The following is an 18,698-nucleotide window of genomic DNA, read 5'->3' on the forward strand; positions in this document are numbered from 1 at the left end:
ATGGTGCAAGGTATGATAGTTCAAGTTGTTCAGTTTTTATGCTAAAGGAAAGTCTCTCCGGGTTTCTTTTGACCCTGGTCATGATATGCCCATTCCACAAAGTCTGTTATGCACAAAAGTACACGAAATGAAGATAAAGTGCCTCTCTCCAGCCTGACAAAAGCCATTCCTTTGCAGAATGGTAGCTGCAGCGAAAGTAAATAAATGAATGGACAGCAATCACAGCCTAGTTGATGAAACTGTTCAATTAAAGCACAGGCATTTACATGGTGTAATTTCCCTAAATTGCCAATGAGCCCCTTTAGACACAACCAGTGTTCAAATTGATTTCAGCATTGATTTTGGCTGAAGCTGATAAATTTCTGCTTGTTAGTTAAAGTAATTTTGCAGAAGACTTTGTACTGCAGTATTGAAGTGTTCATTTAGCTGATGGTTAAAAGAGGAGTTATTTACAGAGGCCTCTACTGTTGTTCTGAGATGGGACAATTCCCCAATCATCTTTTACTTTTAATTTTTTAGGCTTCAGTATACCAATCAATAGGTGATTGAAACTGATTAAAACTTATCCAACCAGCTGCCTATGGCAGTTTAATTAGAAGCTGGATGATTCTTAAATTAAAGTTGTCTTATTTTCATTGCATAGCCATCTTCCAGAAGAGTAAAGGACTAACAGTGCTGAAAACGTAAAAGTTTGGCTCCGTTAAGGCATCTCACAAATGCAAATCACTCAGTAGCTTCTGCTAAGGGAACTCAAAAATACATTCAGAAGCTTTGGGAGATTAGAAGAAATAATATGCTTACTTGTCAGTCAAGAAAGTTTGGTTTTGAGGCAAGGAATAAATGCAGTATCATGATACAGATGAAAGACCAGCTGTTTGTGATATGTACCTTATTGCATAAGTAAGACGAACACTTGAACTTTGTTTTTAACACAGTGTAGGGTGGAACTGACCATCTTGAGATCCTGTGCATCTCCCTGCTGGACACCATGAGCTTTGGATATTTTTAATTCTGTTTTTAAGTTTTGAGTAAAATAAATCTCTATTGATTGAAAAATATGCATTTTCACATAAATTCATGTTGACTTGTCTATAGTATTGTGAGCAGGATTAAAGAAGAGAGATTTTTGTCATCCCTTCCCCAAGCTTCCCCATACTCATTTTATCTAGTGTGGGACAGTTTCTTGGGTTTTTAAATGGAAATGGGTTAATATTTTCGCCATAGGGGACATATTACATCTGGTACTACAGGGAAGAAGGGAATAAATTTTTCAGAGGTGCATTTACTCTTTGACCCACTAGGGTACTATTTAGTGTTCTAGAAGAGGTAATTTAGTAAATTGTACCCCAGTGGCTTGAAAAAGTTAATGCAACTGAGAAAAGCAAGTCATTCAATCGATTTTTCCTATTGCTTTTTAAAAACCAACGCTGACCATATCCAGAGAGCCTTGAAGACAATTGGAAATGGAGCATCTGGAAGCAGCCTGTGTCTGTTCACACAGAGCTGTAGGACGTGTGCTGAGGACCTGAGTTTACTTCCCACTCCAGTGTTCATCAGACAGGGATCCTGAAGCAGTTGTTAACCTCACCCAGCCTTGGCCTCCTCAGTTATAAGTGAGGGTAATGGGCAGATTTCATGCAAAGCAAATAACTTCTAGTGTGAAAATACTTTATGAGCTAAGTAAGCACAAATAGAATGTTACTAATAGAAGGTTTTCTGAAGTAGCCATTTTTGTGTCTGAATTTAGAAAGTAATTAATTGTTAATTTTCCAAGAAACCATGAGTAGAAACCATATTGTAATCAGGCCATTTCAGGAGAGTTTCTAGTAGTTAATCCTGCAGGTATTTCTGTTTTTCCCCTCCTACATGTGTTTGTTATCTAACTACAACCTACAGCAGACCTATAGTTCTTCCTTCCCTCCCTCCTTCCTACTTTCCTGTCACTAGGCATTGTATCTCTTGCTTCTCTGTTCTGCACATTACATTCTTTTAGAACCTTTGATCAAGAGATCACTTTGACTGTAGCTTCCTTGATCTCAAAGGTATTCAGGCTATATATTGAAAGACATTACTCTAGTTAATGTGGAGAATGTTAAAGGCTTGAGCCAGGCTGCATCAATTTATAGAAGAAATCTGGAGGCAGTGATGACCACATTAACTTTGAGGTGGGTATGAGATTAAAAAGAGCATTATAGCCCAAGTAAGTAGAAGAAGAAATAATAAAATGTGGGGCTGTATTTGCTTTTCTCTGAAAGTCTTTCTAACCCAGCCAAAGTCCCCATATCATATGTTAAGTTGATTTACAAGCCCTGCTACAATCAGTATCTTGAAGTTAATATCTGTAACCTAATAACATGTTTGATTTGATACATAAACAGTCTAGGGGCTCTGTTGCCTAACCACAGATTATTTTGAAATCAGTAGCCAAGCATCTGTAATGGGTTTTTAGGCAGAAGCAAAGTTGGCATAGACCGCATTTCAACTGGTATAGTTTACATAAGAGCTTCTTTTTACAACTGCTGTTTACTTTGGATTTTCTATTTTAACAGCTAGAGCCTGGCTAATGTGTTTATCTATTATGGAAGGCAACAACTGTCAGTGTTGATTTCCCTGAAACTATTTGAATTTTTTTCCTGGGTATAGTCGTGGCTATTTTAATATATGACAGCATTTCTTGAAATGCTAAAGCCTGTTAGTCCAAAACATATTAGTAAAATCTAACCCCTAAAAAAACTGCCAAGTAAACAAATATCTAAAAAGACCAAGCAATAAAACAAAATTTTCATTAGTTGAACCACAGCTAGTTTACTTTTAGTTACTGAAAATGTCATTGCTTTAAAAGTAGACATCCAGCGATTTTAAAAGCGAATCTCACATGATAGGAAAATATTTTTGTTTTGTGTATGAATATTTTATAAAATATACACACATATGCACTTTTATATGGTAAAGAAGTATTCTACTTGTTTCATATTGGCTTCAGATCGCTTAGCCTTATAACATTTTGGAATAATGAAAATGCAGTAAATTCTCAGGTTTCCTGTTTTTTTTTTATTTTCAATATTTATTTTTTAGTTGTAGGTGGACACAATACCTTTATTTTATTTTTTTTATGTGGTGTTGAGCATCGAATCCAGTGCCTCACAAGTGCTAGGCGACTGCTCTGTCTCTGAGCCACACCCCTAGCCCCAGATTTCCTGTTTTAAGTAGGAGACTCAAAGTGTCACCTCACAGTGGTACACTTATCCCTCTGGATTTCTGCTACCTCCTTTCTTTTTGTTTTAGTTTCCTTTTGTGCCAAGACTATAAATTATAGTCTTTGAAATGGAGAAACTTAAAAATTAGTGAAAGACTTCCATCTTGTTTTTCGAAATTTGCAGAAAGTACAACTACGATTTTTGGTAAATAATAAAGGACAAAAGAATAGCATCTGTAAGTGTGGAAACTGATGATCTTACCTTGTGTTGGCTTCAGTGAATGCCTTTTTTTTTTGGATAAGGACCTACATTTAAGAATTAAATCTGAGCCAGGCACAATGGCACATGCCTGTAATCCCAACATTTTGGGAGGCTGAGACAGGAGGATCACAAGTTCAAAGCCAGCCTCAGCAACTTAGTGAAGCTCTAGTAACTTAGTGAAAACTTGTCTAAGTAAAATATAAAAAGGGCTCAGTGGTTAAGTGCTCCTGGGTTTAATCCTTGGTACAAAAAAAAAGAAAAAAAGAATTGAATCTGAGTATGACCCTCACTTTCTATGCTAATGAGAATTTAGACATGCATAGATAATTAAAATAGATACTAATCTGAAGTCTCATTTTAGACAACAGTTTCTGTCTCCTCGCTAGTAAACATTTTGTCACCAGTCATATCTCAGATTTCTCTTTTGCCTTGTCTCTTTGCTTCTGTCTGCCTCTGATGGACCTCCTGGAAATCTCTAGTGCATTCAGAGAACAGAGAGGTGGAGAATACAGAATTTCCCACAAGCTGTGAAATAATGGCCTGAAAAACAAAGAACTTTTTTTTTTTTTTTTATTAGAGAGAGAGATTGCCATCTCTACAGTGAGCTAACACCAACAAATGCATTTGTCTGTAACTTTTTATTTATTTTTTAAACAGGCTTTGCTCACTTTCTTTGTTGGTCTTTGACCTATCTGTCCTCTAGGGGACCCAGGAGCAAAATAAACATCATCTTCTTTCCTGCATACTAGAATAAGGTCATCACTTTGTAATTCCTGGTTAAACCAGATTCTAACCATTGCTTTCACTATTTCAGTGACTGGATTATTTTCTTCGGTTTCCCATCCATTTGGAGAACTTTCCAACAATTAATAGCATTCTATAAATAATTCATGGAGTAATTGTTGTTTCTCTTTTCACTTTCTTTGAAGTATGTTATGTGAGAAGCACAACTTATGTCAATGGTAGTTAGTTCTCATGGTTCAGGAAAGAAATACCTTCCTCCTTCACAGGATACTGGCAGTACTGTCATTTCAGTGTTCCTGTTCTACATTGTGATTCAAAGTCTTTATATGTGAATTATTCTTGAGGCCTTTTCTCTAAGAGATTACAAAAAGGAAGAGTGTTTTCATATTCATTTTGATGACTATTTTGGTAATAATTTGGCTTTTAAAATATACTGTATCATCAGTTATGCTGAAACCTGAAATATTTATAGTCAGATCATAGGTCAGCTTCCCATTTTTAAATTATATTCTGCCTCACAATCACTAGAGAACCACGGATGTTCCCTATTATAAATCCTTCCTGCTCATAATTTAAAATAATTTGATTGGAATATGTTCAGAAATTAATATGAAGAATAGTACAATAGAAACGAGATGCCTACTTTAATTGAATGAGATTGTACAAGCTTTATCAGAAAATATATGATCAGCTCTAGGTTATTTATTTTGTGAACAGGAGTCAGCTGGGATGATTCATATTTTTTGGTTCTTCTAGAATTTGAAATTCTAAGCATAAATAATTTCAGTAAACATTGTAAAATACAGATGCAATTGATCTTATGCTTGACATAAATTTGTGTGAGAGTCCAGATGTTAGAATGTGAACACAGGTTGTTTTCCCCTTATGTCCTGTGTGGATATAGGACTTTTTTTTAACATTTTGTTTTCAAAATTTTCTTCTCCTTAAATTTAAAGATTCTTTTTTTTTCTTTTTTTTTTTATTGTTGGTTGTTCAAAACATTACATAGTTCTTGATATATCATATTTCACACCTTGATTCAAGTGGGTTATGAACTCCCATTTTTACCCCATATACAAATTGCAGAATCACATCAGTTACACTTCCATTGATTTATATATTGACATACTAGGGTCTGTTGTATTCTGCTGCCTTTCCTATCCTTTACTATCCCCCTCCCCTCCCCTCCCCTCCCCTCTTCTCTCTCTACCCACTCTACTGCAGTTCATATCTCCCCCTTGTATTATTTTTCCCTTTCCCCTCGCTACCTCTTGTATGTAATTTTGTATAACCCTGAGGGTCTCCTTCCATTTCCATGCATTTTCCCTTCTCCCTCCCTTTCCCTCCCACCTCTCGTCCCTGTTTAATGTTAATCTTCTTCTCATGCTCTTCGTCCCTACTCTGTTCTTAGTTACTCTCCTTATATCAAAGAAGACATTTGGCATTTGTTTTTTAGGGATTGGCTGGCTTCACTTAGCATAATCTGCTCTAATGCCATCCATTTCCCTCCAAATTCTATGATTTTGTCATTTCTTAATGCAGAGTAATACTCCATTGTGTATAAATGCCACATTTTTTTTTATCCATTCATCTATTGAAGGGCATCTAGGTTGGTTCCACAATCTTGCTATTGTGAATTGTGCTGCTATGAACATCGATGTAGCAGTGTCCCTGTAGCATGCTCTATTTAGGTCTTTAGGGAATAGACCGAGAAGGGGAATAGCTGGGTCAAATGGTGGTTCCATTCCCAGCTTTCCAAGAAATCTCCATACTGCTTTCCAGATTGGCTGCACCAATTTGCAGTCCCACCAACAATGAACAAGTGTACCCTTTTCCCCACATCCTCGCCAGCACTTGTTGTTGTTTGACTTCATAATGGCTGCCAATCTTACTGGAGTGAGATGGTATCTTAGGGTGGTTTTGATTTGCATTTCTCTGACTGCTAGGGATGGTGAGCATTTTTTCATGTACTTGTTGATTGATTGTATGTCCTCCTCTGAGAAATGTCTGTTCATGTCTTTGGCCTATCTGATCATAATGGAATGAAACTGAAAATCAACGATAAAAGAAGGAAGGAAAAAACATGCATCACTTGGAGAATGAACAATTGGTTACTAAATGATCAATGGGTTATAGAAGACATCAAGGAGGAAATTAAAAAATTCTTAGAGATAAATGAAAGCACAGACACAACATATCGGAATCTATGGGACACATTAAAAGCAGTTCTAAGAGGAAAATTCATTGCTTGGAGTTCATTCCTTAAAAAAAGAAAAAACCAACAAATAAATGATCTCATACTCCATCTCAAAATCCTAGAAAAAGAAGAGCAAAACAACAGCAAAAGAAGTAGAAGGCAAGAAATTATTAAAGATTCTTATAGAAATTCAGTTTATTCTTTGTAGCAATGTTATCTTTTTAACAAATTCCCATTAGGAGTTAGACGAAAGTAAGCATATCTCCAACCTTATATGTATTGTTTAGACCCATCTTTAAAATTTCAAAGAGCAGATAACAATCACTTGCATTTGTCCCCAAGTACTGCTTTTGAAATCAACCACATGTTTTCGGAACATCTACTTTGTGCAAGGCACTTCACTTGGCAGTGGGAGATATAATGCCAGCATTCATGGTCTTTGGAGTCTGTTGACCGCCCACTGTCTGCACCTTCTCATCTCTTTTACTGTTTTTTTCCCCCTTATCTTTCTGACCTCTGAATTTAGACATTTTAAAAAGCTGATTACTTTTTTTTTGTTTGTGGGGGAGTGGGTATTGGGATTGAACCCAGGAATGTTCCACCATTGAACTACATCCCCATTCCTTTTTATTTTTTTTGTTTGGAACAGGGTCTAGCTAAGTTGCCGAGACTAGTCTTGAACTTGATCCTCCTACCTCAGCCTCCTGAGTAGCTGGGATTTCAGGTGTGAACATCATGCCCAGCCAAGCTGACTGCTTCTTGCCACTCTCTTTCTGCCATACTATTCCAAGCCACAGTCACTTCTTGCTGAGACTGTTGTAACAGCTTCCCGCCTCGTCTACCAGTTTGAATCCTTGCTTTCCTACAGTGTGATTTTCCCACCCACCAGCAGAAGCGATCTTCCTAAAACATTAGTTATCTTCTTCTACTCATGACTTCTTACATTACTTGGAATATAAAGCCATGGCCTAAATGGTACTATGCATAACTATCTTCCCACTGTCTCTTTGACTCATCTCCCCAACTAGGCCTCTTGCTTATTCCACTTGTGCTTATTTGAACCTGCCATTCCTCTGCCTGGAATCCTCTTCCCCCCAGATCGCAAAATGGTGTGCTACCCATACTGTTTGCCTGTACCTGAGAAGGGAGGCACTCTTATCTTCCCAACCACGATATCAAGTCATATGTCCCTAATCTTGGGCACTCTCTGTGTCCTTACCTTTATACTTTTTCAGTGCTGTTTTGACCACCTGACATGTTGCTATTTAGTTATTTATTGTCAGTCCTCCTATATTAGAGAGTAAGCTCCATATGAACAGGGACTTATCTGGTTTGTTCTCTGCTGTATCCACATTGCCTAAAAACTTCCTGGCAACAGAGACAGGCATTGAATATATAAATCAAGCATCTAATCTAAGAGGATAGTGTATTATACACTGTGGTAGAGGTGGGGCATATCAGCAATGAACAAATAGACCTTGGCCCTCAAAACATAGACAGACCTCATGGAAATAATCAATAGTACAGTTAAGTAATTAGAGTTTGTAACATTGTTAAATAAAGTATATTTAAACCGAAATAATTGAAATACTAAATTATTGAAGAAAAATAATAATTTAGAATAGGAACTTGTGAAGTATCATAAGGCAATAAAGTAATTGATGCCAATGGATAAATGAAATGGCAGTGAGGGCAATCTGATTAGTATAATTTCCTTGCACTCTTTTTAAATCCCACCTTCAGCATTCACAATATCCTGAAGTAAACTCATTTACAGTTACCGTCTATATATACTATTTTTTTGTAGTGGAAGAACATAAAGGTTGAATTGAGGTAGACTCAGATTTGAATTCTGTGTCTGCCACTCATGAACTCTCAGTGGGTTTCTCAATACCCTGATTGTGTTTCTATTGTCATGTGTAAAATGTGGCTTAGGATACATAGATCATAGGGAAGTTGGAATAATTCTATAGAATCTTAGGAATTGTTAGTGACCCCTTTTCCTTTCTCCCTTTTCCTACTACCCCATTTATTTATAACTCAGAAATATTTGAGTATCTACTGTGAGTTTAGTATTGTGATAGGTACCAGGTACATGTTGTTGAATGAAATAGCTTAAAAGTACAGGGTATGTAGTCTAAGGCTGGCAGGATGAGCTTGCCTACTTGTGCTAATAAGTATGGCTACTGTTCTCCCATCACCTTAGCATGAAATTGAAGATTTATCTTTCTTATTCTTGTGTTTCATGCATTGTCCCTTGTCAAAGTCTTTTGTGTCTGTTTCTTCTTTCCCGCATCCACTGTTACTACCCGAGTTCCTGTTGGCACCATGTCTTGCCTAGACAACTGCAACAGCTTTCTAAGTGTTTCTTGCTAGCTCTGTTTTTTTTCTTACTACTAGTGACATGGTAATTGGCAGTTGAAATAATGATTTTTAAAGTTAAGGTCCTACAATAACTCTACCTTGTTCAAAATCCTTCAATGACTTTGTATTGGCAAGCAAATTTTTTTCAGAAACAATAATGAAAGCTGAAAGACAGTATCCTCACAGGGCTGAGAGAAAAATAATTGTCCCAGTTAAATATGATTCAAGAATGAGGGCAAAATAAATACACCTTCAGAAACTATTATAAAAGTGTCTGTGTGTGTCTCTGTGTGTGTAGAGAAAGGAAGGATAGATGGGGGAAGGGAGTTAATTTACTACCAAGGGAACTACTTTAGGAAGAAGATAATAGATTCAAATTGAATCCAGAAAGGAATAGAATGAAAGAAGTATGGGGACCATTTAGGTAAAACTGGATATATAAAACCAATAATAGTTTTTAACTTAGGGACATCAAAATTAAATCAGACAAAAAGACAGACAAAATAATATACTAAGATGAGAAGGGCTGATTAGAATTAAAGCATTCTAAGATTTTTATATTGTTTAGGAGAAGGAGAGAGATAGCATTTGACTTTGAAGTTCATTGAGTCAGGTAGAATTGTAAAAACTTATGTGGGTAACAACTAAAAGAAAATGAATAGAATGTATAATTTCAAAACAATGGACAGAATGAAGAGATTTACTAGGGTAGAGGAGTGAGGGAGTGAGGTATAAAGAAAATGAATAATGTGTAGAAATAAATTCAAGTTACCAATCATTATAATAAATATAAATAGATTAATACTGGCAGTCAACAGATTACTTAGATTGAACTTTTAAAAATACAATTCTGTATCTTTTTTAGACTAAAAGAAATTCCTGAAATATAGAGACATAGTAATGTTGAAAGAAAAGGGGTGGGGGGAAGCAAAAATTTAAATAAATAAATAACAGTTTATATATTAATATAAAGCAAAATAAATTTTAGGTAAAAAGCATTTTTAAAGATAAAAATGATTACTAACTGATGATAAAGGAAAAGATACTGGGGTTGGAGCTGTAGCTCAGTTGTAGGGCACCTGTCTCGCACATGTGAGGCACTGGGTTCCATCCTCAGCACCACATAAAAAATAAATAAATAAATAAAGATATTGTGTCTATCTATTTTTTTAAAAATTTTTTATTGATTGTTCAAAACATTACAGAGCTCATGATATATCATCTTTCATACATTTGACTCGATTTATGAATTCCCATTTTTTCCCCAAATACAAATTGCAGAATCACATTGATTACACACTCACATTTTTACATAATGGCATATTAGTGACTGTTGTGTTCTGCTACCATTCCTATCCCCTATTATCCCCCCTCCCCTCCCCTCCCCTCCCATCTTCCCTCTCTACCTCCTCTGCTGTTGTTTAATTCTCTCCCTTTTTTCCCTCCTCCTTTCCCCTCACAACCTCTTATAATATTGTGTAACATTATTGTGTCTATCTATAACAAAAAAGTATTGAGAGAGAGAGAGAGAGAGAGAGTGATTACACAACAGCCCTAAACTTACATGTAACTAATAACAGAACTTTAAAATACATAAAGCAAAAATAGAATTACATGGAAATTTTGGTAAATCCTTATAGTGGGAGAATATCAACATTTAGTACATAGATCCATAAGATGAAAATTAATAAGGACATAGAAAATGTTAACATCACAATTAACATCCTGGTCTAATGATCATATATAGAACTCTGAATTAATTAAATCGAGAATATACTTTTTTTCAGATAAAGAACTGTTATTTTTAAATTGGTTATGTACTAGGGCACCAAGCAAGTCTTAATTCAGTCTGTAAAATACAAATCACTTTTTAAAGTACAGTTAGTTTAGAAATCAATATTTATAAGTTAATCACTTTCCTATATTTAGAAATTAAAATGTCTACATCTGAATAACTTATGAGTCATATAAAATATCATAATGGAAATAAATATATTTATAACTGAACAAAAAAGAAGTGCCATGTGTGAAAACTCATGAAATACATCAAAGTCATACTTAAAGTATTGTTTTATAGACATTAGAAAGGAAAAACTGGGTATTAATTGACCTATGATATAATTCAAAAAAATTACATAGGCAGGGGCAGGGAGTAAACCCAAAGAAATTTGGAAGAAATACTAAAGGACAAAAGTTAATATAACAATTCAACAAAATCAAAAGTTGGTTCCTTTAAAACACTGATCAAATATAACAAAGACATAAGTAACAAAATTAGGAATTAAGTGGGGTAACATAATTCTACACAGAGATTTAAAGAATAATTAGAGGATGCAATGAATAATTTTATGACATAAATTTGAAAATAAAATGAATAATTTCCTAGAGAAATTAAACAAATTAAACAAATATTCTAGAAAAATATAAAAATCAACCTATAGCAATTAAAAAAATTCATACATTTATTCATTCAACAAATATTTACCAATTTGTACCTGGCATAGGAAGACACTGCAGATACAGCAGTGAACAAAAAACCCCAGAAGTCTGTTTCCATGGAGTTTCCTTTCCATTGGTGGGAAACAGATGATAAATAAATACACTCTATGGGGGTGATCATAATTCTATGAAGAATGAGGTAAAGGGAGAATGGGCTGTCTTATGTAGGAACATTAACCAAGTAACAGTAGGCCTGAAGGAAATGATGGAGCAAGCCAGGTGACATCGGAATGGTCCAGGGCTCAGAGATAGGTGTAAAGGCCCTAAAGCAGGAGCATGTCTAGTGGAGCAGAATAATTACTGGGGATAAGGAAGTTTGGCAGAAGCAGGGATCAGTGGGATAGCCAGGGGCCAGATTGTGAAATCTATAAGGACTTTGATTCAGTAGTTAGAAGTCTACCCATGAAAGGGGAATGATGATAATAACATCTACTCATAAGATTATAGAATCAATTAATTAAATGCATGTGGAATTTCTTTGTAAAACACCATCCAAAAGATAGATTTTTTCATTAATTATTATGCACTTACCACGAGCTTAACACTTCTGCAAACATAAAGAATAGAAGGTGATTTAAGACTTGGTAGCCCTCACTCACCAGTATGGCACATAGATGAATGAACAGTTTTCTGCAGTGTGGTAGGAGCTATAACAGAGCAGCCAAGGCCTCTGAAGCAGGAGAGTCCTCGAAGTTTTATTTTATGGAATCTGTGAGGATGTATATTAGAGGAAGGTAGACAGATATTTTTAGGGTGATTTCTGTTTTCCTTTTTATTAAGCCAAAGAGAATGTAGCATTGACTTTCTAACTTAGCAACAGTGATTGTCAAATGGTATTTCTGCTGCTGTGAACACCAGTAATGGGGCATTTGTCACAATTGTCTCTGGTGTAACTTAAAATCATGGGCAAGAGCTACATGAGGTAAGAAGTCTAGAATTTGAATCGTATACACATTTCAAATGGCTGCTTTAATTCTTTGTGTTCAAAGTTGGTTCAACACGAAGTAATACAATTTTTCTTTATAATGAATGATTTATTTCAATGTTTTGCCAGTTCTTCATCTAAAGCTTTATTAGATGTTCATTTGTGGACTGTATAACTGATTGAAGCTAAGAGATCTTATTGCTCTTTCAGGCTATGGTTTTACTCTTTAAAACACTCAGCTGCTTTGCAGGCTTCCTAGCTCATAACATTTAGTGGATGCTTCCTAAGTGCCAGGTCCTGTCCTCAGTATTATCTCATTGAATTCTCACAACTCTGTTAAGTAGAAACTACTTTACCTATTCCAGACTTGATAAGACCGATACAGGGTGAGGTTTACTAATGGTCATGCTCTGGTGTTTAAGAAGTGGCAGAGCTGGGGTGAGAACCAGGCACTGTGTTTGGTTTCACACACTTTGCTCTTCTGCCTCCAGGATAGGTTGGTGGCCATTGCAGAATGCTTCCTTGCCTGGAGAGATTTTTGATGTGATGGTCCTGAGCTTGACTGAAATAAATCTGTACTTTTGTACATTGTGTGTTGTGTGTGTGTTAGAATACAGCCAGGAAAACTTCCCATCACATTACCTTCAGGTGCTAGCTTAGGTAAATCCTGCCACGGTTTCAGTCTTGGCTTTGCTACTGACGGTGAGCTTGGACAAGTAATTTCACCTGGCTTTTTGGGTGTTTCTACTGTGAAAGAAAGGGATTTGATTTGGTCATTTTCTATATTCTCTACTAGCTCAATAAATTCTGGTTCTGTATCAAGATTAAAGATTGCTACCAGCTTCTTTGTTCAGTCATCTAGAATTTACTGTTCCAAGGGGAAAAGTTAAGTAAGAGGGCTTGAGATGTAGCTCCTTTCTATAGCACTTTTCCTGTGTGTCTGAGGCCCTGGGTTAGATTCCCAGCATCACAAAAAATAACAAAAGAAAGTGAGGAAGTATGGACATTAAATGTTCTCTTGTGCTAATCTTTTTGTTATTTTTATATATCCAAAACTTTATGCCAGACTCCTTCCTGGCTTTTGCCATTGTAAAGTGTATATGCTGTGTGCCCAATTTTAAGGGCTGGGACTGTTTCCAGAAGACATGTGGTGGTCAAAAACAAAAGGGAACACTCAAGGACTAAGCACTGCAAATATCTCATAAAAATGCTTCCTCCATGCACTCTTTGGAACAGGTAATTACTGTGGCAACAACAAACTAATTTGAAGTGTTAGCTGTTAATTAAAACATTGCAGAGGTGTATAGATGTCTTTTGGTGTAACCAGAGCCTCCATTCAAACTTCATTAATCACTTTACAGTTAATGTGTTGAGGAAGGTCAAGACAGTTGAGATGCAGTATCCAATTGAGATGCAGTATCTGTTGGAAGTAAACAAATTCCTTTTCTCCAGGTAGAATGCCATTTGCAGAGTCAAGGGACATACCGACTCAAGCCTGGCATTGCCTTCGTCATCCCCTTCTTGATGATTAAATGTTAAATTGGTACTGTCATTGCACTGTAAACCAAGCCACACAGCATCTTTATTGCTCGAAATCGAACCCAAACTTCCACGGATGAATTAGCGTGCGTCATAATTAAATCATCAAGCCTCCCCCTTTTAATTCAGTTGGAAATAGAAGACCTTTCTTTTGGAAAAGAGATCAGCTTTCTTGACAAGCTAATTAAGTTGCCAAACTGCCCAGTATGGTATATATATTAGACTATCTGCTAATCATTTCCTTATCGCTACAGCTGGTCTCAGAAGTCCAGGTGTTGCTTGTTCAAAGTAACAACACTGCTCTTTTTACAACTTTCAAATCCTTGTTTATGCATTCAACTATTTCTCTTCCTATTTTAGTCCTTGGTTAATGATCCCAATACACAGTATTTCAAAAGTTCTGGGAAGAAACTGGTATATTTACATGGAATAAGGTTACTAAATCCCTTAAATTGCATTTCAAATTAACATAGTCCCAACTTCCCTGTTAGGCATTGAGAAAAGTATAGTGCATATCAATTTATTGATATATAAGAGTGTGTGTGTGTGTGTGTGTGTGTGTGTGTGTGTGTGTGTGTGTTTCCCTATTCTTCTCTGTAGGCATTTAGTAACAACCATTTCTAGAAGTCATTCACTCCCAAAACATCAGTGATGCTTAACTCTATAAATTTACTAAAAATCATTAAATTGTACCCTTAAAACAAGTGAATTTTATCCTATATAGATTATACCTTAATAAAACTTTATAACTTGACAGAGCAACCAAATATATTTGTCAGAATAGCAAAAAATGATGCCTCCATTTTGGTAATAGTGGAATATAGAAGTTTTATTTTTATTTTTAAGAAATGAGCAGTTTAGGGGCCTGATAAATTTATTTTTCAATTAAACAAACGAGGACAAGACATTCCTGAAGTATTTCCTTCTGTTTCCCTCACGTGGTCCCTAGCTGTGCATGTCTTAACACTAGCTGGATGTGTGTGACATCTTCTACAGAGCATATTTTAGTTCTTCCAAACTAATTTGTCTTTTTATGCTTTTATGGGCTTGCAGTTATGATAGTTGTTTATGTAACATGGTTTTGAAATTTTAATGCAAGTCAGTTTGTTTCTGGATAATGGTCAGAATATGTGGTCCATCCTATGTATATGTTAAAGACCACATTACATTTAAACACAGTAGGGCTTGGTGAATGGTATTTTATTTCACAATTTTTATTCTCTTACGCTTTTTTCATAAATTAATGTATTCACATTTCTTTTATTTATTTATTTATTTATTTTTGCAGGGCTGGGGATCAAACCCAGTGCCTCGCACCTGCTACTTAAACTCTGTACCACTGAGCTACACCGAGGCCCTGTTCATATTTCTTGATTTAAGTTGTAATTATTTTGCTGTATCTGATACTTGGAGCCTACCTTTCTGCTTAAGAAGAGCCACATGCTTGAGCATTATAACTGTGATTCCTTATATGGAATTATATTGTCATCCAAAACTAATTCTATGTGTTTTATGATTATTTTGAATAAATGTGGAGGTGTGGTTTATCTGCATATGTAATTGAAAGAGACACAAGCAAAACTTCCCATTTTACAAGATTCTATTCTGTGCTTAGCATGGAATTGTAGATAACCCCTTCCCCACCCACACACACATATGATAACAGTCATAAATGATCTGGAGCCAGAAGACCGGGGTTTGAGGTCTAGATCTGTCCCTACTCACTTTGTGCCATTGGGCAAACTGCCTAACTTCTCTTTGCTTCAGAGCTTTCATCTATAAAAGGAGGATAATAGTACCAGTATTACCTTGGAGGGTTATTTTAAGGTAATGTATAATGAATCACTTTGGTTTTAAACCATTAAGCTCCACAGAAATATAAATGACTAACATGATTAATGTTCTTTGAAAGTACCATGTATGTCTCCCATTGCTGCAAAAATGTTTGAATTGACATTTGTGTCCTTAACCATTTTATAGGTCGTTTAGTAATCTCAAGTAACTGTTATTGTTTTTTTTCTTTCTATAGAGCATATCATGTTCCAAGTGGGAAAATATTAGCTGTAAAGGTAAGCACTGGGTTTATTTTATGAAATTATTGATGTTTACTGCTTTCCTTTCTCTTGTTAGCTTGAGTCACAGGTATTGTCAGAGAGGAGATGGAATGGTTTAAGGTTCAGGTGGCCCTGTTGTGACATTCAGGCATGGCGGGGGGGCGGTGTCTTAAGTACAGTGCTCCTTGCATTGTAGCTCTTCTCAAGAGAACATTCTTTCCCTGATCTCTGCTGAGCTGCCTCCCTGTGTTCCTGATAATGCAGCTCAGAACCTGAGCACTCATGCATTTCCTTTTCTCCTTATCTGCCACAGCTTACAAATTCCCTTATTTAAAAGTTCAAGTTTGCTGATGGATTGTCTTGAATTGTACTATGACTGAGCCCTTTGTAACTTGAAGTCCGAACCCCACAAACCCCTTTTAACACTGTGCTCTTGGATAGCAACCTGGGCAGGCCCTCTGCAGATTTGTCCCTTGATACCTCTACAAACATATCCTCTGCTTTACTAGTGGATTATTTCCTCTTGGACCCTCCTTGACTTTAATAATGAAAGCATTTATTTTGTGTGTGACTATTATATGCCAGGTATGATGCTAGATGTTTTATAACTATTACCTTTAATCCTTAAAGCTGAAGAGTAATCCTACCTATTTTAAATTTGAGGAAATTGAGACTCAGAAACTTGAATTGTCCAAGGTCACAGGGTTAGAAGAGGAAGGATTAGAATGTAAAGAAGTCTGTTTAACTCTAAAGCTCATATCCCCTACTATACTAGATAGTCTTAAAGTCACTACCCTTGCTTATCCGTCTGTTCTCTATCTGTCCTTTCAAGGGATATTTCCAAAAGGACTTTGTAACTCTTCACAGCGAGAAACTGGTCTCCTTCCCTAACACTTGAATAGTTTATTTTTCTTCATCTTTTCCTGAAGAAACTAAGGATTAGAACAATTAATTTGCAAATGCTTATACCTTTTATAAAGATTAAACTGAAACTAAGGCTTATATCTTCAGATTACTAGCACAGTCCAGAGTTCTTTTTCCATATCACAGGTAGTATAGCACCTAGAATGTGTGATGTGGCATCATTAGTCATTTTAATAACTTAAATAGCTTATGGTGAGGAGGTACAACAGAGCTTCCCTCTTAGAGTATGTTCTTTTGTATTTCAACCAAACTAGGTCCACAGAATTGTAGAATTGAGACCTTGGAGGTCATCTATTGTAAATGTATTGTATTCATCTATTTATAGGAGAAAACTGAGGTTCAAGATTGAAACTCTAGGATCAGGTTCTATCCCCATCTTCCCCTGAGCTCACCAAGTGCAGATGTTACACCACCCTGGTGCTGGATTCTTTTCTTTCCCTCCCCTCCTGAGCTCCCTTTGCAGTAACAGAACACCAACAACAACTTCAGCACTGTTTTCCCACTTATTCAGTTATTTGTTTCTTGGATGCTAACAATCTTAGATTGTTGCTGATGGTATACTTAAAGATAGTCACATTTAGGTTATTTATTCCAAGAGAGAAGAACACTGCTATAAATTGTCCAAAAAAACTATAATTGTTTTGTCTTACAAGTACATTATCAATTTTTAAATAATTTCATACATTTTAAATCATGTTTAACATAGGATAATGTTAAAATTCTTGTGTATGATTACTTAGTTGGGAATGGCAAGGGACCAGCAGGTGTTTCTGGAAAGAATTAAAGGCAAATTTTAAAAAAGGATATGTTTTACAAAGTAGAGACTTTAATTAAATGAAAATAGTTGGAGTTTACAAATATACTGTTCACTACACCCTAGCTTTAAAATGGGCTTTAGACTAAGGACTATATTAAATTCACTTTGTATTTCTGGATTCTATACAATCACATACTGTGTGTTCAAACTGAGTTGAACGAATGAATAATATAAGAGTAGATATGATTATTTTGATTAAACTTTTTGTTTAGCCCTGTGCTTTTTTATTAACTTTATTTTGTATATTTATTTATTTTTTTAATGTGTTGCTGAGGATAGAACCCAGTGCCTCACACATACAAAAGAATGCTCCACCTCTGAGCCACAATCCCAGCCCCTAGTCCTCTGCTTCTTGATAGATGAGGCAAAAATCATGTAGCTTATATAATAGTCATATTGAAAAAAAAGAAATGTACCATCTTTTCAAAACAGGTAGTGCTGTTCATTAATTCTTAAGAATTTTAAAATTTCCAAATATTTGAAGACTTTCCATATATCTTTCTGTTATTGATTTTTAATTTCATTCTACTATGTTCAAAACATACTTTGTATAATTGAAATTAACTTAAATTTATTGAGACTTGTTTTAAGGTTCAAAACATGATCTGTCTTGGTAAATGTTCCTTGTGCACAGGAGAAGAATATATTGTCCAAATTATGTAGAAGGTGTTGTATAAATATCAACTAGATCAAGCTGGCTATCAGTAGTTTTCAAGTCTTCTGTATATTTACTGATTTTTTTAAACTTCTATCATTTTTGAAAGAGAGGCATTAAAATATCTAACAATAATTGTAGCTTTGCCTGTATTTTTTTTATACTTGTAGCATTTTTTACTTTCTGTATTTTGAAGATATACTATTAGGTATGTATAGGGTTGTTATATGAATTAGTCCCTTTGTCATTATGAAATGACTGTCTTTGTGGAAATATCCTTTGCTCTGAAATTCACATCTGATATTAATATAGCCACTCCAGTGGTATTTTGACTGGAGTTAGTGTATTATTTTCAACTTTCTGTATCCTTATATTTGAAAAGGATTTCTTGTAAGCAGCATATAGTTGGGTCTTTGTAATCCAGTCTGATAATCTCTGCTTTTTAAGTGGTATGTTGGGGCCATTTCATGTAATTGTTGATATGGTCAGATTCAAAGCTATCATTATGTTCTTTGTTTTCTT

The 18,698-nt window shown here is 35.5% G+C and overlaps 1 protein-coding gene across 5 annotated transcripts in view; it reads left to right on the forward strand.

The window, feature by feature from the left end:
* The window catches only part of Map2k5 (mitogen-activated protein kinase kinase 5), a 236,560-nt gene that overhangs the window by 62,228 nt on the left and 155,634 nt on the right, over positions 1-18,698 (forward strand). For all 5 annotated transcript variants that reach the window (XR_013090774.2, XM_076850990.2, XM_076850991.2 and 2 more), the window contains exon 9: positions 15,756-15,795. Coding sequence is in view for 4 of the 5 variants with exons in the window: in XM_076850990.2 (XP_076707105.1) it covers positions 15,756-15,795 (40 nt within the window). In the remaining variant the exon portion in view is untranslated. The remainder of the gene's footprint in view (positions 1-15,755; positions 15,796-18,698) is intronic.

The sequence above is a fragment of the Callospermophilus lateralis genome, chromosome 3 (assembly GCF_048772815.1).
Source record: "Callospermophilus lateralis isolate mCalLat2 chromosome 3, mCalLat2.hap1, whole genome shotgun sequence".
NCBI lineage: Eukaryota > Metazoa > Chordata > Mammalia > Rodentia > Sciuridae > Callospermophilus > Callospermophilus lateralis.